Genomic DNA, 21,948 nt, shown 5'->3' on the forward strand with positions numbered 1-21,948 from the left:
TTTGCCCACTCTGAATTGATTCCCGACTGACCGGTAGCACTCAGGTGATGCAAGCTTCCACAGGGCTATCGCCACTCGCTTCTCAACTGTCAGGGCAGGTCTCATCTTGGTATTCCTGTGCTTCAGGGTGGGGGAAAGCAACTCACACAGTTCCATGAAAGTGGCCTTACTCATGCGAAAGTTTCGCAGCCACTGGGAATCATCCTGTATCTGCAACATTATGCAGTCCCACCAGTCTGTGCTTGTTTGCTGGGCCCAGAATCGGCGTGCCACTGTATCAACCTGCCCCACTGCTGCCATGATGTCTGAATTGCCACATCCCATGCTTTCAGGAATGTCTGTGTCCATGTCCTCCTCGCAATCATCCTCGTTCTGGCGTCTCCTAGCCAGGTTCTGCACATACTGCAGGATAATGCGCGAGGTGTTTACAAAGCTCACAACAGCAGTGGTGAGCTGAGTGGGCTCCATGCTTGCCGTGCTATGGCGTCTGCATGGGTAACCCAGGAAAAAAGGCACAGAACGATTGTTTGCCGTTGCTTTCAGAGAGGGAGGGAGGATGGGGAAACTGATGACATGTACCCAAAATCACCCACGATAATGTTTTTGCCCCATCAGGTATTGGGAGCTTAACCCAGAATTCCAGTGGGCACTGTGGGATAGCTACCCACAGTGCACCACTCTGTGAGTCGATGCTAGTCACGGTATTGAGGATGCATTCCACCAACCTACTGCGCTTAGTGGGGACATACATGATCGACTGTAAAAAATTGCTTTCTAAAGATTGATGTTTATAAAATCGACCCAATTTCAAAAACGATAAAATGTTTGGAAAACCTGACTTATGAGGAAAGGTTAAAAAACCCAGATGTTTAATCTTGAGGAAAGAAGATTGAGGGGGGACCTGATAAATCTTCAAGTACATTAAGGGCAATTATAAAGAAGGATGATGATTAATTGTTCTCCAGGTTCACAGAAGGTAGGATAAGAAATAACGGGCTTAATCTGTGGCAAGGGAGATTTTAGGTTAGATATTAGGAAAAACTTGCTAACTATAAGGGTAGTTAAGCACTGGAATAGGTTTCCAAGGAGGTTGTGGAATCCCCATCACTGGAGGTTTTTAGGAAGAGGTTTGACCGGGATTGTCTAGGAATACTTGGTCCTGCCTCAGGGCAGGGTGCTGGACATGATGAGCAATCAAGGTCCCTTCCAGCCCTACATTTCTAATGTTGTGTGTGCCAGGATGTTACAAAACATAGTGTTGTATTAAAAAAAAATGAAGTCTATAGAAAGTAGAGAATGAAGTCTGAGGGGTTTGGAAATGGCAAGTAGCAGTTGCTGTTGTACTTGTACTAGGTTCAGTACATGTTTGTCTGATTTGAACACCACGCATTATTCAGTGGTACCTGTGTTTTGTGCATTTTGGATTTACAAGAAAAGCCATGTTTTATCACTCTGTACCTCAGCTTAACTCAAACATTTTCGAGACATGTCGCTGATAGCACGTAATTTTTCTGTGTTTTGTATGCCTTACTGATAGAATGTTATCACATCCCAAAGCAGTCTTGATACTTACTATGAAAATAGTCTTTAGCAAAACAGCCTGAAAACCCTGTATTGGCTTGTAGTGGGGCGGCTGCCCCACTCCCTGAGAATTTAGGCTGCAGCAGGCCAGTGGGCCTGCGCAGATAAACAACCAATAAGAAAAAGGCTTGGGAGCCAATTGGGGCCCAGATTGGAGACAGCCAATCAGGGCCAGGCTCAGCCATATATAAAGGCTGCCCAGAACAGCAGCAGGCAGTCTATCCCAGGCCTTTGACTGTCTCCAGAGTGGGGAGACTAGCACCAGAGACAGTGTAGTGCTGGGCAGGCCCGCAGCCTGGTGTCTGCCAGGCTGCAGGCCCTGAGGGGAAGGGCGTAGCCGGTGCGAGGGGCCGAAGGGGAAGCGGCCCAGGGATGTGGACAGATGGAGGGAGAGAAGGAGGATAGGATGGCTGCCACTAGAGGGTCCCTGGGTTGGGACCCAGAGTAGTGGGCGGGCCTGTGTCCCCCACCCTTCCCTCCTTGCAGTACACCCTGCCATCGGCCGCGGGGAGCAGCCATCACAGACTATGCCAGATCCCTGACTGGAGGGATTAGACTTTGGGGTGTGTGGTTGGACATGGTGGCTGGGGTGTAGAGAGACTGCTGAACCCCCCCCCCGGAAGGGGATGTGGATGGACTAAGGGGCACTGCCAGAGGGCAGTAGTCCAGAAGAGGATGCCACAAGCTGAAGAGTGACACGGGCTCAGGCGCCAAGCAAGGGTGAGACAACGGGTGGGACACCACCAGGAGAGGGCGCTCCACTGGACTGAGCTAATTCCTGGAGCAACTAGCAGGAGGCGCTGTGATAGTGAGTCCCAACCTTGTCACAGCTAAAGTCTGTAATTTTGGGTGAAAGGAAGCACTATATGTTGATTTTCATTTCTCATTGCTAAGGCAATGCAAGCTTTCACTGTTTAAAAAAATCATCTGGAGTTATTTTAGGCTGGGGGGCTGGCTACAGAGTTCATATTTATGATCAGAAGTGATATTTTGATTTGGGCTGTATTTATCGATATCAATTTGCACAAAATGTCAGGTTTTACTGGATTGCATCCTTTTTTTTTAGTCTTGTGTGTGTTTTGCTGTAAAAACGACAATAAACTCAGCAAAGCTCTTCTGTTGCAATAGTAACTAGTCCAGGCCATCCACAGTTAGGATTTTTACTTTCAGAGACTCCATTACATGTCGGGTTGCCAACTTTCTAACTGCACAAACCAAACACCCTAGCTCCACCCCTTCCCCGAGGCCCTGTGCCCCGCTCACTACATTCACCCTCCCTCGGTGGCTCGTTCTCCCCCACCCTCACTCACTTTCACTGGGCTGGGGCAGCGGTTGGGGGTGCAGGCAGGGGCTCAGGGTTGAGGCGGGGCTGGGGGTGTGGGCTCTGGGGTGGGGCCGGGGCTAAGTGGTTTGGGGTGTGGGAGGGAGCTCTGGGTTTGGGGGGGCTCAGGGCTGGGGCTTGAGGTTGGGGCATGGGCTTACCTTGGGTGGCTCCTGATCTGCAGCACAGTGAGGCTAAGGCAGGCTCCCTACCTATCCTGGCACCGCGCTGCGCCCCAGAAATGGCCAGCAGGTCAGGCTCCTACACGGGGAGGGGGAAGGGGACAGGAGGCTCTGTGTGCTGCTCTTGCCCACAGGCACCGCCCCCCAGCTCCCATTGGCTGTGGTTCCCGGCCAATGGGAGTGCAGAGCTGGTGCGATCGGTGGAGACAGCGTGTGGAGGCCCATGGCCCCCCTACCTAGGAGCCAGACCTGCTGGCTGTTTCCGGGGCACAGTGCGGTGTCAGAGCAGGTAGGGACTAGCCTGCCTTAGACCCGCAGCACTGCTGACCAGACTTTTAACAGCCTGGTTGGTGGTGCTGACCGGCGCCGCCAGGGTCCCTTTTTGACCGGGCGTTCCATTTGAAAACTGGACACCTGGCAACCCTAATTACATGTTCTGCTTTTTTGTGGTTGATGGGTAAGATGTAGGTTTGGGGCCTGATATTGTGCTGCACCTCTCAGAAGTCACAACAAAGAAGATGCAGTCCAGGAGGACTGATTGCAAAGGTGACTTTAGGCCACCTCTGTGCTTGGAATTTTGGATGCTCTGGGGTTGCAGTAGCCTCAAGGGCGACTTTGACTTAGTGCTGCCTCCACAGTCCAGAATTGCTCTAGCATAGCAGGCTACAGACACTTCTGCCTCTGATGTGGCCCTTCTCTGCCCGGTAATCTATGGCTGTGTATAACCCATACCTCTCCTGCAGCTGGGGAATTCCTCAGAGGGCCACAGGACAGGAGCCTGTTCTCTGGACTGGAAGAAGGGTCGATCCTTAAGATGAACGTCAAAAAATAATAATGACAAGGCAATCTAAAAAACGAGAACCATACTAAATGACATAATGTCAACTGGTGGTAAAGCCGCCAGATTGAGAATACGAATCCATTCCAGTTCAGTGGAGATCAGCTTTTAGCTGGCTCCTATTAAGGGTCATCTTTGTTAGCCACCCGCTTTTTAACTACCTGTGGTATTTATCTCAATATTTGTTTTGATTAGTATGAATGGCAGGTGACGTAATCTTCATAGTTATGCAGCATTGCTCAGCCTGTGCATCTTGCTTTCCTAAAAACACGATGAAATTTTTCCATCACAAAAGGAAGATTAACATACATTGTCTTCCTGAAGTAGAGCTGTTGTACTAAGCAGCCAAGTAAAACAAGGGGGAAAATATGAAGCAATCCCTAAATAAAGGGAGAGATGAGGCAAAATCTCCCTCAGTTTAGACTATTCCTTTAGTAGAATGGTTAGTAGCTACCTAGAATTAATCCATTTAATATTTTTTTTACTACAAAATTCCAAATTACAAAACGTTGTTTTCGATTCTCTACTTCACTCCTTCATGGAAATAACAGAGTGCCAGGTCAGACCAGATCAGCCATTTGCCTGATAGAATTTCAATGGGATTTGGGCCAGGAGCGGTGGAAGCTCCCTAGAAGTGGGAAGCCACTGGTGCCTGAACCATGGCCCCGCCCCCACACGGCTCTTCCCCCTGAAACTCTTCCCTCTGTCACTCCCACTTTTTACTGGCTGTAAGGGGGAGTGCATAGCTTTTAAAAGTGATGGAACAAGGGCCCTCTGGCCTCCAGTTCCAGCGACCCTAATTTGGGCACCTAGCTCCCTTATGCTCCTTTGAAAATTCTAGCTTTATGGAAAATAATAGTTGGGACTTATGTACCCTTGACTGGTACTTCCTGCAAACATTGTCAAAGGCCAGCGCTAGCATAAGTACTCATTTTTGAATAGTACTTTATGTAAAGTAGATACAGTCTTTACAACAGGTATTTTTCCACGTGTCTTTGAGTCCTGTTTATGCTGGAAAGCTGTAACTTGTCAAGTGCCCAATTTGAGACACTATTACAGCCTTGTTTGACAAGTGGTGTTCTACCAGAATGTGGTGGAAAATAAGACAATCTTTTATTTAACTTAAAAAAATCCAGATTAAAAAAAAGTAGGAAAAGATCATGGAAGATGCACAATTTTTTTGGATAAGTAAAGGAATATCACTTATTTCCTTGTTGAAGTTGCTCTTTGAGAACAGATCTCTAATAATAATATGCTGGAGTAGACACTGTAGTTTTCTGAAGTGAACATGGTTAAATTGTTTTTTGTTTTTTTTTTAAACAAGAACTGTTCAATGGCTGAGTATCTTACCTTGGAAATGTAGCATTATGGCTACTGCAGTCCTGGAGAGTTAACAAAATGAAGGGAAGAAAATAAATCTAGGGATGAGATGATCAGTGCATACATTAGTGGATATAGTAAAGCCAATAAACTACATTGAAAATAATGAATGTGATAGGAAAGACCATCCTTGACCATTTGTCTATAGAATTAACATCTGTCAGATCTGGGATTTTGACTCTGAGCTGTGATGCCCTTCTCCGTAAGTTCCCCTTTTTATGAACCATATGCCTGTCCAAAGTGCTTCTGCTGTAGAGTTCTCTGCTTGAGATGGGTCTTCTATACTGGATGCTGGCACTGTCATATGAATACATGGTGGCTCTTGGGTCACTGATACCTGTGAACACTTCTGAGCCGCTGATCTCATTTCGTAATTCCAGAGTCGTAAGAAGAATGTTTCCATGGGCATCAACCTGTGGCAAGAAAGGAATATAGTTTAGATAATTTATCTAATTAGTTATCATTGCATCAGCATATTTTTTTCCTCTTGCAAATTTGCAAATCTCACTTGATTTTACAAATGAGGAAGCTGCTTTAGGAGCAGCGACAATATCAGAAAGGGTAGAACATCAATACAATTAAAGAGAATAAGTATTACCTGAAGATATTGTTACTGTTCCCCATCTGCCTGATGCTAAAGATGAAATGACTTGTTCAGTGGTTAAATAAATTTTATCATGAGACAGTATCTTGCTTTGGGGATTGCTTCATTCAATTATAGGGCACAGTTGCTCCCCTTACTAAAATTCTGCTAGTTTTACCTTTAAGGCTCAATCTTTGTTATAAAAATGTGACATCCACTTAACATAGGGTGTCAGGTTACCCTGGCATTGTCATGCATTTATGCTGAAAATACAATTTTTCTGTCTCTTTGTTTGCTTTACAGTTTCAGGGCTGTGTGCTCATTTCTAAAACTTACTGTTGCTATGTTCATGATAGTGGGCTTCCTTCCCAGGAAAAATGTCCCAGGCTATGGATGCATCTCATCAACCAGCCCCAGCAGAATGCATATTAATCATCTTTTGTAGTGATAGAAATAAGTATTAATTTATATTGTCCTGCATAGATTTAAAGTCTGGGTATTAAAATACATAGGCTGCCAATGTATGGGTCAGGTGAGCTGTCTGTGTGAATTAGCGTGAACAAACTTCAGTTTTGTTTTACAAATGTACTAATATGTTCAATGGATGTTTAATGTGGATGCATTTCAACCTGTTGCTGAATTAGTTGTTTCAACTGTATTTTCACTTATTTGATATTCATTATTTATGCTGTTATGATTGGTCACCAACAGTACATAGCATTGTTGCTGCTCCCAGATTAGGTGACCAGAAATTTACAAACAGAGTGAGAACTTCTGGAACAAATAACAAATACTACAGCTGTATATGCACCTCAGAACACTTGTTCATGTTGGTAACATAGTCCTTTGCAAGCCACCTTCCAACCTGGTTGTGAATGAAAAGCAAATAAAATGGAGTGCAGCTGGGCCAAATTGAATAGTTGATTTTATACTCACTAAAATAGTCACAAATGACACCCTCCCACACTCTTCACCCTTCTCAAGTTTGCATGTACTCCTGGGTGGTAAAACTTCTGTTGGTGTAGGAATGCTTTTGGCCTCTCCAGGATAATGTCCTAATTTTGGAAAGTCTCAGGAATATAAATATCTGAGAAATCTCCTGTAATAGTTCATATTAGACAAGGATTCATTCTAGGATTGCCAACTTTGTAATATTTAAAAACCAGACACTCCAACAGGAGTGCCAGAACCTCCCATGCCCCGCACCTTCTCCCTGAGGACAAGACTCCACTCCTGCCCCACCCCTTCCCCCCAAGGTCCTGCCCCCTGTTTGCTCCTCTTTCCCGCTCCTTCCATTGCTTACTGCCTTTCCCCTCTCCCCACTCCCTGAGTGGGTCGGGAGGGACTTGCCTGCAGAGCTGGGGCTGGGAGCTGCAGCTGCTCAGTGCAGGTAGGAGGCGGCCTTGGCTGAGTAGGGGTTGGCAAGGGTGATGACTCAGCCCCTCCCTGCTTCTCCTGCCTGCAGTAACCAGACTTTGGGTGTCCAGTCAGTAGATCTGACTGGACACCAGCAGGTCCCCTTTTCAACCAGACTTTTCGGTTAAAAAACGAACACCTGGCCACCCTAATTCATTCAGGAAATACACATCAGACATACGATTTTTGAAATCTCTTCTTTCAGCTTTGAGATCAAAGCTATTCTCTTCCCACTGATTGACCAGGGACCCAACCTACATTGTTTCCTTGGAACACTCAGAAACACATTTCTTCAATTCCTACAGGTCACTCCAATATTCCTAAAGATTAGGGCAGAGGCTCCCAAATTGGTCAGTGGACTATTGGTGATCTGTGGCGCAACATCTGGTGGTCTGCAGAGAACTGGCTAGTCACTTAGGGCCTGGCCTTCAGTGGGAGTCTTATAATTGATGCCAGTAGGTAACGGTCCACAGTGTTGGGTTTGCTTATTTCCAGTCATTAAAAGATAACAAAATACATTAAATATATCCTTAATATTATTTTTCCATGATAGCAATTGCTGTAGTTGCTGCAGAAGTATCATGTAGTTGTGAATCAGTGCACAGTCTGTGGAGTAGTTAAAGTCAAGGAAAGGTATCCCCAAGAAAATCTATTTTTTTTAAGGTGTGGGCCTCACAATAGAAAGGTCAGTGAACCTCTATTAGGAACTTCAAACACCTCTTATGAAATACCAGTTGCACAAAGAGGCTATCAATCAGTTCTTGCATTGTTTCTAAATAATGGATGCTGTTCTCACAGTTTTTCTTTTGGATCCTCGTCCTAGACTTTTCTAACATGTTAAAATATAATTTTAAAGTTTACATTCAATAGCTGATCCTGTTGCATGTAGCTATAGATTATGATTTTATCACTATTTGAAGAATATTTCCAAAGTGAAACTCTTTCCCAGTGTCATGCTAAGTTATTTGTTCATGCTGTAATCACCTCAAGGCAAGACTTTTCCCTAGCTGGAGTGCAGTATTTGATAAATCCACAGGAGTGCAATTATGGCTGAATGACTACTTTCTAGCTTTAAATTATTAAGGCACATCATCCCCATCCATCCTCTTCTTCTTCTGCATTGACTTCCCATCATGTTTCATAGTCATCTTAAAATACTTGACTTTTAAAAGACTCAAGGACTCGAGATACTCATATAATAGAAGTTTAGGGACCTCGAGAGCTCCTTGTACTGAGACAGGACCAAGTAAACCAAGATCATCCCTGACAGGTGTTTTTTCAACCCATTCTTAAACACCTCCAGTGGGAGGATTCCACAACCTTCCCTGGTAGCCTATTCTGGTATTTAAGTACCCAGTATAGTTAGACCATAGATATCTAACCTAAATCTCCCTTGTTGCAGATTAAGCCCATTACTACTTGTCCTACCCAACTTTAAGCCATAAAGTTGCCATAAAGAATTGGAAGTTTTGGATTCTGTTTTTCATCATGGAATTTCTTGAAGGAGGAAAGAGATGCAAATATCAGAGAAGGAAGAATCCACCAAAAGTGAAAAGTGGTTATGTCTGGACTTAAGGAAATGTCATCCAGAAATTACTTATTTCAAGAAATCCATTATAAATATAAGAGTAAAAAATTAGAGTATGGATGGCTCAGGCAGGAATTCTATGCATTTAGTAGTTTAAAAAAGAAGTGATTTTTAAACTATTACAATTAGGAGCCAATTTTGGAGTTGTGAAGAGAGACCATATGATCTGGGGGAGAGGGAAGAGGAGGGAAAGGGTGATAACATTCTACTAGTCCACAATGCTGTTAGTTTGCCTCAATTATTTTAAACGTCTTTTCAAAGGTGGTATCTAATTTTCTTTGTATAATTTTTTTCCAACTGAGAAGTTATATTTTTGCCTGTTCTTCAAAAACCAATAAGAGGCTCTAGTTGCCATTAACAATTATTTATCAACATAAATAAAGATGAAACCCAGCAGCAATCTCCATGATATTCTTTAAAGAAGAAATGGTGAGAAAAATGCCATTTCCTCCCCTCCATAAAAATGATGGGCTTTTCCCCGAAGGGCAACATGTTCTGGCTGTATCAGATCAAGTTAAGGAGTGAACTGCAAGTTCAGGACACAGTTACATAGAGAATGATCTGCCACTAGCTCCCTCTGTTTTTACTAGAGGAGCCTTCTGCTTCAGAGTCACCACTAACTGCAGTAGTATGACATGGAGAGTGAAGCAGTCTCTCAGACAGGTTCTAGGACATGTAGGGCTTAATTCCTGTAAGGCAAAACCAACACTTAAACTCCACCCAGAAATCCACAAAAAGCTAGTCCAGATCATAAAGCAGGAGTGGTATGTGGCTGCAGGTATATCACCTGCTTAACAATCAGGCTGTCTTATCCTACTCCAACTTCTGCTTCTGAGTGGGTTTCAGAAATAGGCCCTAGTTGAGCACATTGCAGAAATCTAGTCCTCGCGTGACACAGTAGCAAGGTCTATTTGAAATATCATAAGTTGTAACTTCCTGGTCAGAGGCAAATGATGAAAGGCTGTCTTAATGGCTGATCATCCAACCATAAGTGGAAATCTAATCAGAATCCCAAGTTGTGAAGACAATGATAAGTAGTGGATAACCACCCTCAATAAAAGGGGACGGTACAACCTTTACCATATCTTCCACTTCCTTCCACTAGCCCTCTGTCACTTCTGTTTAATCTGGATTGAGCATCATCTAGCTGTTTGTCATCCATGTCCCAGTCTCAACCAGACACTGAGGAAAGCGATCTGCATCATTTGAATGAGAAGATACAGCTGAATGTCATCTGCAAACTGATGACACTAAAACCTATGCAAGGTACTTTCAGTCAAAAAGGAAGATAAAGTCCCTGTCCCAAGGAGCTAATAGTCTGACTGAGAACTAGACACAAGAAAACCTTTGGAGGGAGGAAAAATATGAATGTATATTAAACCGGGAAATAAAGCCTCACAGGGCATGTATCTCATGGCTGTTTGTTACTGTATAATCCTATATGTAAATTAAGGGTTTCTGAGTTGTGTAATATAGAATCAGTTGCAACAGTAGTGTAAGCATCATTAAGTTACGCTATTATAGCTTCTCCTTATAAAGACAAATAACTCGTAAGTGCTTACAATTTAAATTGATTCATATGGGTGCTTCCTTGTAAACTAATATACGCTCACAGTATATTTGCAAGCCAAGTGCCATATGAATTGGTGCTTTAATTTAAGTGTTATGATCTTGTTACATTTTTAAATGAGTTTTTAAATCATTTTAAGCTTGCTGATTTGAATAAATCAGCAAAACAATTCACCATTTTAGAATTATAGGTTTACAATTCATAGCAAAATGTTTATGATGATTTCTAAGAAAAATATCCAAAAGAGAAGCAAATAAGTTTATATATCATATCATTCAATGAAAGATTATATATATATATCTTTGATTGAATGATATGGAACTAGGTCATCAGAGGATTTGACCCTTGTGTCTTTAATAGTCATTTCAGGGTGTACTAAACTTCAGATCAAAATACCGTTTAAAAAAAAAATCAGAAGTATAGCAGACGTTTAATTCCTGAGGTATAACAAGAATCTTGAAAAAATAGGCAACCGCCAAAAGAAATCTCCTCCAAAAAAGGCTTGTTTGCAGAACTGTCACCCCTGACTACAGAGAGACAAGGTAGGTAGGTGAGGCAATCTTTTACTTAAAAGTATCTTAACTCAGACACTCTGCTTCCATCCCCAGACCTGAAGAAGAGTTCTGTGTAGCTCAAAAGCTTGTACCTTCCACCAACAGAAGTTGGTCCAATAAAAGATATTACCTCAGCCAACTTGTCTCACATATCCTGGTACCAACATGGCTACGACGACACTGCAGATAATCCCTGACTACATTAATTTTAGATGGAAATATTTGTTATAAATTTCAAATTAAAACTATGTAGATTTAGTGTTTCGTTAAAAAAATAAAAAAATCTTACCACCACCAAGACCTAACACCGGACAACGCTTGGTTGTGCCTGGGGTAATGTGTGGTCCCAAGAGCAGCCTAGGAAGCAGATTCTGACTTGGTCACAATCTGCCTTTCAATTTTGGAGAACACATCCCAGCCCTATACCTAGTGCAGACTACATCCTCTGGTGCACAGGCACATTTGTGCTGGCCAGAATACTAGAGGTTGTGGGGATGCAACCAAAGCTCTGTCCACTCCACGTTTCTACCTGCCCACTCTTTCACCCACCTGTAAGAGAGAGTGAGTACACCCCACCCCCTTACTCTCCTGAATGGATATGCAGGATGTACCATGAACATTTCTTTATAGTGAAAACATTGCTTTTTGTCTTGGCTGAATTTACAATTTCTTTAGTCTGCTCTGTTTTTCACTTTAAGAAAGCTTCAGTGAAGCTGCTTGAGACCTAAATCACGATAGACCGCATATGCATGAATCTTCATTAGTAATCCCTTGGGGGTGACTGCTCAGTAAAGATTAAAGAAACTCAAGCTAGTACATTTATCTAGAGGATTACGAATGCTGTATCATGCTTCGTGACTTTTAAGCAACACTGAAAGACAATGCAAAATAGTTTTGGCTGCAAGTAATACACATATGCAAAATATATTGCTGATGGCTTGTAAAGGGTACCCGGACATCTATAGGAACAACCCAATATGGTTCTCTCATTGCAATTTATTGTCAGAGGACTAGCTTCAGAAACTTCATTTCATGTAAATGATTGAAGGACGTAATACATTTTTCTTTGAGTTCTGAGACAAAAGTTTAGGACCATAATATGCAGTTAGGCACAAAAATAGTTCACATTATAGTCAGTGTGTAAAGGTGTTGCAATCTGCCCCTACACTGTGATAAAAGACCCGTGGCATGGCCACAGCTGGCCTGGGTCAGCTGACTCAGGCTTGCAGCGTTTGGGCTGCGGGGCTATAATATTGCTGTGTAGACATTTGGGCTCTGGGACTCTCCCCCCGCATGGGGATCTCAGAGCCCAGGCTCCAGTCCAAGCCCAGAGGTCTACAGAGCAATTTTATAGACCTGCAGCCCAAGTCAGCTGATCCAGGCCAGCCATGGGTCTTCTGTTGCAGTGTAGACAGAGAATGGTGATGAGAATATGAGCTGAGCTTCAAAGGGAGACATCCTTTTGAAGTTTTTTTTTAACAGTTATTCATCTGCAAATAGAAACATACACTTTTGTGTATGGGGACCCTACAAGTGTGTTACACCTTTGGCTGTTATAACTAGCTCTCCATGAAAAGACAATAAGAGGACAGGGAGATATAAGGATTTAAAAATATTTTATCATCAAAAATAGAACCAAGAACATGAGAGCTTATCTGTAATGAATAAAAAAATTTCCTTCATGTATAAAAATGTTAAAATAAAAAAATAAAAATGGCACATTGATGTAGGACTATGGTGGTCCTGGAGTCCTCCTCTGTCAGGTTGTGGAAGCAAAAACATCATGTGTGGAACATTACATGGTCATTATCTGCATCCAGTTTGTCTTCCAGGTGCTGGTTCAATTTCATAATCAGTTCATTGCATGTCTGTCAGCATATCTAATAGCATAGTATCTACTGAAGGAAGAAACTCATCCTCCTTACCCAGGGCACATCTCAGGTAGAAATAAGTAGCACTATTAACCTGGAGAAAAGGAGAAGAACTACTGTTACGTGTACATCACAGTTGTTTACAGTGGTAACGTATATGGATATATGACATGGGTCAATATGGTAGAGGAAGCCACACCTTGTGATTTTTACATACTTACTGCTGCTCTTCTCTCACCCTCTGAAAGCAGCTTCCTGTATTTTGGTACTGACCATTAGGGCACCACTGAAATATGAAAGATACGAGGAAATTCTGTAGATTAGAGATCAGATGAGGTACTCCAGCTCCACCAGTCCCATTAGCTTCCAACCTGCAGCTCTGATCATGTATTCTTCCTATGTAAAACTGAAAGATAAAGCCCACCTTAGAACATCAATATTTTCCATACTGCAAGCCAAAAGGATACTTATGGGATCATGCATGCAGTATGTCTACAGTCACCAATGCAACAACAAAATCATTAATTGACAGAACTCCTTAACAATTAATTTAAATGTTTATGTGTCACAGGCATATGTTGAGTATGTGCAAAAGGCAATTCAATTAAGCAATTGTCTGATACAGATGTTCTTAATTTCTGTAATATTTCTGCAAGTTACAATCAAAGTGAAAGTTTTAAACTGGCTTTGGTGAACCTCAGCAAGATGTAACCTGTCTCCCCAAATCTGTAGGAAAAAATGTAACTTACCTCCATTCCATGGACCACCTACAGAGTCATCTGCTCATGTACCAGGGTCCACACAGCCAAGGCTGATGCTGGAGAAGAGGTGCTTCTCTATTTTCTTCATGGATCCTTACTATCCACCTTCCACCTGGATCAGAATAGCTTTGGGGTGTTTGAGCAGAGGTGTGAGTATTTGAAACTGGCCTCTATTAACTTGTTTTCCCCCTCATCTCATCTGAAAGCAGCATAGGTATGAACAGCATCTCCAGCGAACAATCCATAAAGGGATGGCTTATGCCCTTAACAGTGTAGGGGTAACACTTTGTGGAGTACCTGTAGGGTGTCAGGGTCCTGAACTGTATTTCCATGTAGCATAATAGGTCACTCTGTATGATTTTGGACAACAGATAAATGTAGGTAGGTATTTTTATCTGGCCATGTAGTACAGTGAGGATGATGAGTTCATTGGCACTGAGAGCAATGTGGCACCATATTTTAGTTGAAGACAGGCACTATAGTTTAGTTGCAGTAATTCCCTTATTATATATTAAGTTCTTTGGAAAAAATTTGTTAATGCTTTCATTTATGGGTGCCTTGCCCTATTAGAAATAAAAATATATGAAATATTAGCTTGAATCAATTACCTGGACTTTATTCATCTCTGGTTTGCCCTTCTCATCAGTAGCCTTCTCAGCTGCCTTTTTTTGACGGTGAGGGCCTTTCCCAAAGAATATGTAGTTTACAAAGGCATATTCCAGCAAGGCCAGAAATACAAACACAAAGCATCCCATTAGGTAAATATCTATTGCCTTTACATAGGGAATCTTTGGCAGTGTCTCCCTGAGATGAGTGCTGATTGTGGTCATGGTCAACACAGTTGTGATTCCTGTGAAGTTAAAAAAAATGTTGATAAGGCAACTCTGACACGTTGTTCGTCACTTTGAAGGCATAAAAGCTGCATCATTGCTCAAACACATTGCCATTGAGTTTATGACATAGTTGGCTTAATTATTTAATGAGAGATTCCTAACCATTAAGGGAATGCATTTGTCATCTAGCAAAAAAAATATTACCGGGAATCAAGACAGTATGTTCTATGTAACATGCTAGGTTTATGTACATAAACTGGTAGTGAAGGGAGCCAGTGAGGTGGAAAGTGGAAAATTTGAAACAGCAGGTGCCTTAAGTGACATATTAAATTGCATGCTCTGCAGGCATTTGGGCCAACCCCCTTGCCTTTTCCATAGCAGGAGGGACAATCAGTTACCTGAACACTCTATTCTTCTCCAGTTGCCTGTCTCATTAGTAGCCTACCCTGCTTATTTTTTTTTAAATATACTTAAGACCCTTTCCAAAGAATATGTGGTTTACAAAGGCACATTCCAGTGCTGACTGATGTAGTCACTACAGAACAGGGATGTTATGGAGAAGACACTTCCTCTTGTCAGGTGAGGGAACACTGCTAACTTGATTCTTAAAGTAGCCATTCTGCCTGATCCCTATAGTGGAATTAAATTTACCAGTGTTCTTGGAGTCAGAGTAAGTATCCTAGCCAGAGGAAAGGTATTAGGACTAATATTGACTGAGGATAAGAGAGTTGAGGGGATAAATGGAGGCTCCAGAACAGAATCATGGGCATTGGTGTAGGGAAGTTGGTGGTGCCATCATAATAGGCCTCTTCACTATTTTTCAAAGGGATTACTTCATTCTATGAGGTGAAACTTTTCCAGCTCATGGCTTTGTAATCTATTAACCACAATGTGATTAATTTTTGATGTTGGTCTATGAGAATGAAACCATTTTCTATTCTATTATAATCACAGGCCATTAATATATCTAAAGAATAGCTCTAGACTCATTCAGTCATAAGGAGCTCCAATTAAATGAGACTGGGGACAACATGATTTACTGCAGTTAGCCTTTGAAAAGATTATAGGCTTAAACCACAGACAGTCCTTATAAACGATGCTAACAGGCTGAGGCCCTCCTTTCAGATTGCTCAGGTAAAATTGTAGCACGTAGCATAGTATCACAATATGAACTGGCATCAGGTCAAATTTTCAGTTACTGTAAATCAACATAGTCCCATTGACTGTGGGGCCATGATGAGTTACACAACTCAGTACTCAAGCCACTTTAATAGCTTTGAAAATAAATTACCTAGGGCAACTCTTGCAGCAGAGGCATCATAGTTGATCCAAAAAGATACCCACGATAGAATTGTGATCAACGTGGAAGGCATGTAGGTTTGCAAAATGAAGTAACCAATATTTCGTTTAAGCCGAAAACTAAGTGATAATCGAGGATATGCCCCTGAAAGAAGGATGAAAGTGACGTTATGAAAACTTCAGCCATTGATACTTCTGTGTCAGGTGCACTTTTTGAGCTAGTCAGTGCTTACCTGTTGTAAATTCCACTTTTTTTGATACCATCTTGTAATCAACAATTGAGAACTGTGGGAGCTCAATATTATTAACTCCTGTTACTGCAGATTCCCCTCCATTCCAGTAAAACTCAATATCATCAGTGGTGTATCCATCTAAAACAAAGAAACACAATTTGACTATTGTTGGTTTGGGTGTTTTTTGGTCAGCTGGTTTTCCAAGCCACACTTTTTAATGAGGAAGGAGCCATCATCTATTTATTCTCAGTTTGAAGTGCTTGTTTTAAAAAATGTAGCTACTTGAATCATGAGTTCAATGTGCTGTTACATGAATTCCAAGTTACACACAAGTCGTTGTTTTCTTTTTAGTAATTGGCAATATCTAAGAGAATGGATATGCAGAAGATTATAAATAAAAATACAGAAATAAGATGAAAAATTATAGGAGAAGCTGATAGTATTGCTTGTAATTAAGGTTGCCCAACACTTCCCACTAGACCCTGTTTTCAGTACTTACAATTTTGCCAAACTTTAATTGTTCAGGTTAACATTTTGTTGCTGGGTGTTTGCCTCAGGCAAAATTTTTTTGGAGAGCTTCATCAAAAATGGTGTAGCCACTTCTGAGAATAGTTTGGGAAATAGTTTAGTCCCCTTGTGCATTATAATGTAGTCTTTACATGATCACTATATTTAACATAGGACCCATGCCTCATTTAAGGCACTTGATGAACCTGCTCTGGGAATGAATCAGGGTTGTGCAGTGAAGGAGGCTGTCTGTAGGACACCTGCCTTTGTTGTGGAGGTTGGAAGGTGTGTGGTGAATGAGGCTGGGTATTACAGGAGGCAAGAAAAGGCAGCCTCATGGTTAAGGCAGGGGAATGTGGGAGAATCCCTGCCTCTGGCACAGGGGTTTTGTGTGATGCCAGTCAAGTCTCTTAAAGCAAACCTTTTACAGGTGACCACTAACTGTGTCCTTATTTTTTTGAGTACCCAACTTGAAACATCTTGTCTGATCTGTGGAAGTGCTGAGCTCTCACATGTACAGCTGACATGAATGGGAGCTGTACTTAGAACACACAAAGTGCTGTATAAGCTAAGTACTCTGAAAAAACAAGCCGTAGGTGTCTTAAATTAGGATCTCACGATTAGTGGACACCTTTCTAACTTTAATCTCTGTGCCTCAGTTCCTCATCTGTAAAATGGAGATGATACCCTCCACCTTATGGGGAGTCATGAAAATTAATTGTTTGTGAAGCACTCAAATACTACAGTGATGAGTGCAATAGAAAAGCCTAGGAGGAAATGAAAAGCTCTGTCTTCAGAGCAGGGTTTGAATAGTGTGCAGGTAAATAAGGCCTAAGGCTACACACTGAACAATGAGGAAGAAACACGACCAATAGCACTTTTTTGTGATATATATTATATAATTGCTAGAGCCAGGGCAATTTTTTGGGCCAAAACCTTTTTTGCTTGGAGCAGGGATATGAACCTAGGTATTTCACATCCCTAGTGTGAGGTAATAGTCTGGTGATCTCTGCCAATTGAGCTACTGGAGTAACTGATGGCAATAATAAGTTGTCTACCTCTATGTGGACCAGCATTAAAAAATGATAAACACAAATTTTGCCAGCGGATTTCACAGGTACTTGATCGTGGAGAGACAGTGAGATTTGGGAATCCTGGGTTTCATTGCAGGCTCTGGAGGGGAATGTGCTCTAGTGGTCACACTCTTTTGCCCCCTATGTGACCTCTTGTACCAATTCTCGCTCTTCCCCAACCCTGGCTCCTCATCCCAGTCTCATTTTCCTCGTCCTGCCAATCAGTCTCCACTCCTCAGGCTTCTCATTCTGGCCCCCATCTGTGTGTCCAGAAAGCACCAGTCTCAATTCTCTGGTCTCATTGTTCCAATACCAGTGTCGTTCTCCTTGCCCGTGGCCAACCCCAGTTCCTTCCTCCTGGCTTCTCTTCCAATTTACTTCTCTCATCATCCTGGTCTCTGGTTAACCTCCCTTTCTGCATCCCTACTGGCTCCTCAACCCCAATCTCTGCTACCTGACTCCTTGTCTCAGTCGTAGTTCTCCCTTTGCACCTCAGCTATTTATCAGAGCTGTCTCCCCCTCTCTCCTCAACTTCTTCCATCCCCCTCCACTGCTTCTTAATTCCATGTTCTTTGCCCAGCCAGTCCCAGGCTCTCCCCTCACCCCAACTCTGTTCCCAGTTTTCCTCTCCTCCCTCCCCCACCCCAGCCTCTATTCTGAGGCTCCCTTGTACCACTCTAATCCCCCTGCATTTGGAACAGGCAACTTCCTCCTTCATGCTGCCTGGGCCTGCAAGATGGTGGTGGTGGAGTGTCATTGCACACGTTGGAGAGAGAGGCTCCCTGCTCTCAGTTCTGGTATCCTAACATGGACCTGGCACAGCTTGCAGCAGCCCAGTGGACAGTGTCTTTGGGGAATCTAGCTGCTAAAATCTAAGAAGTCTCCCTTGAACTGGTACAAATTGAGATTTTTCAAAGGCTTATAACAGGGGTTGGCAACCTCTGGCACACTGCTCGCTAGGGTAAGCACCCTGGTGGGCCGGGACAGTTTATCTGCTGCGTCGGCAGGTTCGGCTGATCGCGGCTCCCACTGGCCGCGGTTCGCCGTCCCAGGCCAATGGGGGAGGCAGGAAGCCGCAGCCAGCACATCCCTTGGCCATGCCGCTTCCCACCGCCCCCGTTGGCCTGGGACGGCAAACTGCGGCCAGTGAGAGCTGCGGTCGGCCGAACTCACCGACGCGGCAGGTAAACAAACTGGCCCAGCCCGCCAGGGTGCTTACCCTGGCGAGCCATGTGGCAGAGGTTGCCAACCACTGGCTTATAACGTGGACACATTTGGGTGAATTTCCATGGGGACAGAAAAAGGCACATCCCTGACACAAAGGCCACCCCCTGCCAAACTTCAATTCCCTTTTTCAAAGAAGTTGCCAGAATTTTTTGACATGGGCAAAAGGTGTTTACCCTCATCTCATTCTTGCAAACAGCCAAATTGTGTTAGCTGAAGTTTTCCAAAGATTTTCAGCCTGAAGCAGACATACAGCATGGAAAATTTCAGCCCAACTGTTTAAAGTTTTTTGCAAAGTTATAAGAAACTGAAAACAGGGTCTTTGAATGGGAAACATCAGGCAACCGTAATAGGGAGTGATATTGGCTCTGCCTATAATACAGTAATTGGACAGGGACTTTATTATTTGTTTGTATAGGATCATAACTCAGAGTCCTTATTCTGATTGGGGCCTCTTTTTATATCAGTATTAAATATGTGATGTATGTGAGCAATACATGTTTCAATGCGATGAGGTTCACCTTGTGTTATTGCCTTACATTATGGTATATATGCATTTCAATAGATGTGTCAATGGCACTGCTGTCATGAATAAGGGCTTGTCTGCACTTACTGGGAGATCGACATGTGGCAATTGATGCATCAACGGTTGTTTTAGCGGGTCTAATGAAGACCCTCTAAATCAACCGCAGATCGCTCTCTCGTCAGTGTACTGCACCTAAACGAGAAGCGCAAGGGGAGTCGACGAGAGAGAGTGTCTCCAGTCAACATAGCATAGTGTGGACCCCGTGGTAAGTAGATCTAAGTACGTCGACTTCAGCTACATTATTCACATAGCTGAAGTTGTGTAACTTAGATCAATCTCCCCCTGTAGTGTAGACAAGACCTACAGATTACTCACATTAGCAGGGTTTTGAAGAATCAGCCCAATATTTGATAAGAGGTTTGTGGTTTGGAAAGAACAAGACATTCAAAAAGAGAAACTGAGCTAGCACAGATAATCATTGCATTGCCCTGCTAAAGTGGATGTGCCTTTTAATTCATGGTGAAGAGCGTTAGTAACATAAAATAAGAAATATACAGTGTGGAGCAGCTACTATTTCTGGCTAGCAAATAATAAACAACTCTCATTTCTGGCAGTGTCATGTTCTAACCTTCCCAAGCCCAGAATAGCCATAAAAATGATAGAAAATTGGTACTAGTGTGGGCTAAACATGGCTCTAAAATATGCTGATTGTTCACTGAACTTCTATACTGTACACATTCCTTCAGCAGCTGTTCTTCTCGATGGTGTGATTTCTCTTGCCCATATGCCTGTCACTATTTATAATGGTGGAATTTTTTTGTAATAGAAAAAGTAGTATTCATAATCCAGACAATATTTATGCTGCTTCCCAAACAAAATCTAATGAAATCCTTAATTTATTTTAAAAAAAGTCAAAAACTGGGAATCTGAAGTCCCAAGTAATGGTTTTTAGTCATAATTACACTGTGTCTGTGTCTGTGTGTGAGATTGAGATCAGTAATATTTAACTATATTACGCATTCAGCTTAATTGAATCCTATTTATTCAATTACGTTCTGCTCCCTAAGATCAGAATATGCAACTCTGAACACAAATCTTCTTCATCCCAGTCCAGGTGTATTCTTCCAAATAGGGAAAAACAAAAACTGACTTTACTTGAGCCAATACATGAACACAAAGTATTTTAAAATGCATTTAAAGAATGTTAAACACAGGACTTGCAAGTATTTAACAAACTTAGAAATCTTATTCCATCATCATCATCATCATCATCATCATCTCTATCTCTTCTCTTTGATTAGCTGAGCATTACCAGATGAAATAGAGCACAAGGGGGCACTCAAGATCTGCTAAAGTTAGTTGCATCCATGCAGTCCCTGAAGGTTTGGGATCTAGTTTCATTTATCCTTCACACTTAATCAAACATTTCATTCCATGTGTGAATTTAGGATCACTCACCCTTACAAAGTTTGTATCATAGAGGATTACTCATGCGAGCTAATTTTGCACAATAGCAGTTAGCATACATTAGCAAAAAGCAGGATTTCAGGATGAAAATGTAAGTTTAATATGTGAAATTGTAACTAATCATAAGGCTACATGTAGAAGATTAATTTGGTGTTTAATAAATTTCCTAGATGCTGTCAGAGAATGTGGCCTGTTTTTACACTGACACCTGTAACAGGCTAGCCCATATTAATCATTCAACAGATTCACCTAGTTTTAACACTTTTTGTCCATGTAAAGAATGAAAAGGGTTTTAGGCTGTTTAGAAAAAGTGTGCTCCTACAGAAACAAAGGCCTGGTCTACACTAGGCGTTTAAATCGGTTTTAGGAGCATAAAACCGATTTAACGCCAAAACCGTCCACACTAGGAGGCACCTTATATCGATTTTAATGGCTCTTTAAACCGGTTTCTGTACTCCTCCCTAACGAGAGGAGTAACGCTAGTATCGGTATTAACATATCGGAGTAGGGTTAGTGTGGACGCTGATCGACGGTATTGGCCTCCGGGAGCTATCCCACAGTGCACCAGTGACCGCTCTGGACCGCAATCTGAACTCGGATGCAGTGGTCAGGTAAACAGGAAAAGCCCCGCGAACTTTTGAATATTTCCTGTTTGCCCAGCGTGGAGCTCCGATCAGCACGGGTGGCGATGCAGTCCGAAATCAAAATAAAAAAAAGAGCTCCCGCATGGACCATGCGGATGTGATTGCTGTAAGGGCAGGCAAATCCGTTCTATCCGTTCTATCAGTGCTCCGTTACAGAAGATGAAATTCAGAATCCTTTTTTAAAAATCTCCAGACAGACGCCATAGCAGGGACTCAGCGCACTGCAGCGTGACAAGCGTAACGGAAAGCCAAAGAATCAAATGGATGCGCATGGACTGGAGGACTGAAGCTATCCCACAGTTCCTGCAGCCTCCTAAAATTATTTGCATTCTTGGCTGAGCTCCAAATGCTTCTAGGGTCAAACACAGTGCCCGCGGGTCAGGGCATAGCTTGGCAATCTACTCACCCACCCCCCCACCCACCCCCAGAAGCGAAAGGTAAAACAATCCTCTGACTCTTTTACATGTCACCCTATCTTTACTGAATGCTGCAGATAG

General features: G+C 42.6%; 1 protein-coding gene across 3 annotated transcripts in view; it reads right to left on the bottom strand.

Moving 5' to 3' along the window:
- Positions 1-5,367: 5,367 nt before the first annotated feature.
- Positions 5,368-21,948, bottom strand: part of GABRB1 (gamma-aminobutyric acid type A receptor subunit beta1) — a 228,708-nt gene continuing 212,127 nt past the window's right edge. The window contains exons 6-11 of one of the 3 annotated variants that reach the window (XM_045017369.1): positions 16,011-16,148; positions 15,770-15,922; positions 14,260-14,495; positions 12,470-12,472; positions 11,945-11,998; positions 5,368-5,715 (exon numbers count right to left, since the gene is read on the bottom strand). In XM_045017369.1, coding sequence (XP_044873304.1) covers positions 5,368-5,715; positions 11,945-11,998; positions 12,470-12,472; positions 14,260-14,495; positions 15,770-15,922; positions 16,011-16,148 — 932 coding nt within the window. Of the gene's footprint in view, positions 5,716-11,944; positions 11,999-12,469; positions 12,473-14,253; positions 14,496-15,769; positions 15,923-16,010; positions 16,149-21,948 lie in introns of all 3 variants that reach the window. The other 2 variants (XM_045017371.1, XM_045017370.1) reach the window with 2 other exon arrangements.

Source organism: Mauremys mutica, chromosome 5 (genome assembly GCF_020497125.1).
Source record: "Mauremys mutica isolate MM-2020 ecotype Southern chromosome 5, ASM2049712v1, whole genome shotgun sequence".
Taxonomy (NCBI): Eukaryota; Metazoa; Chordata; order Testudines; family Geoemydidae; genus Mauremys; species Mauremys mutica.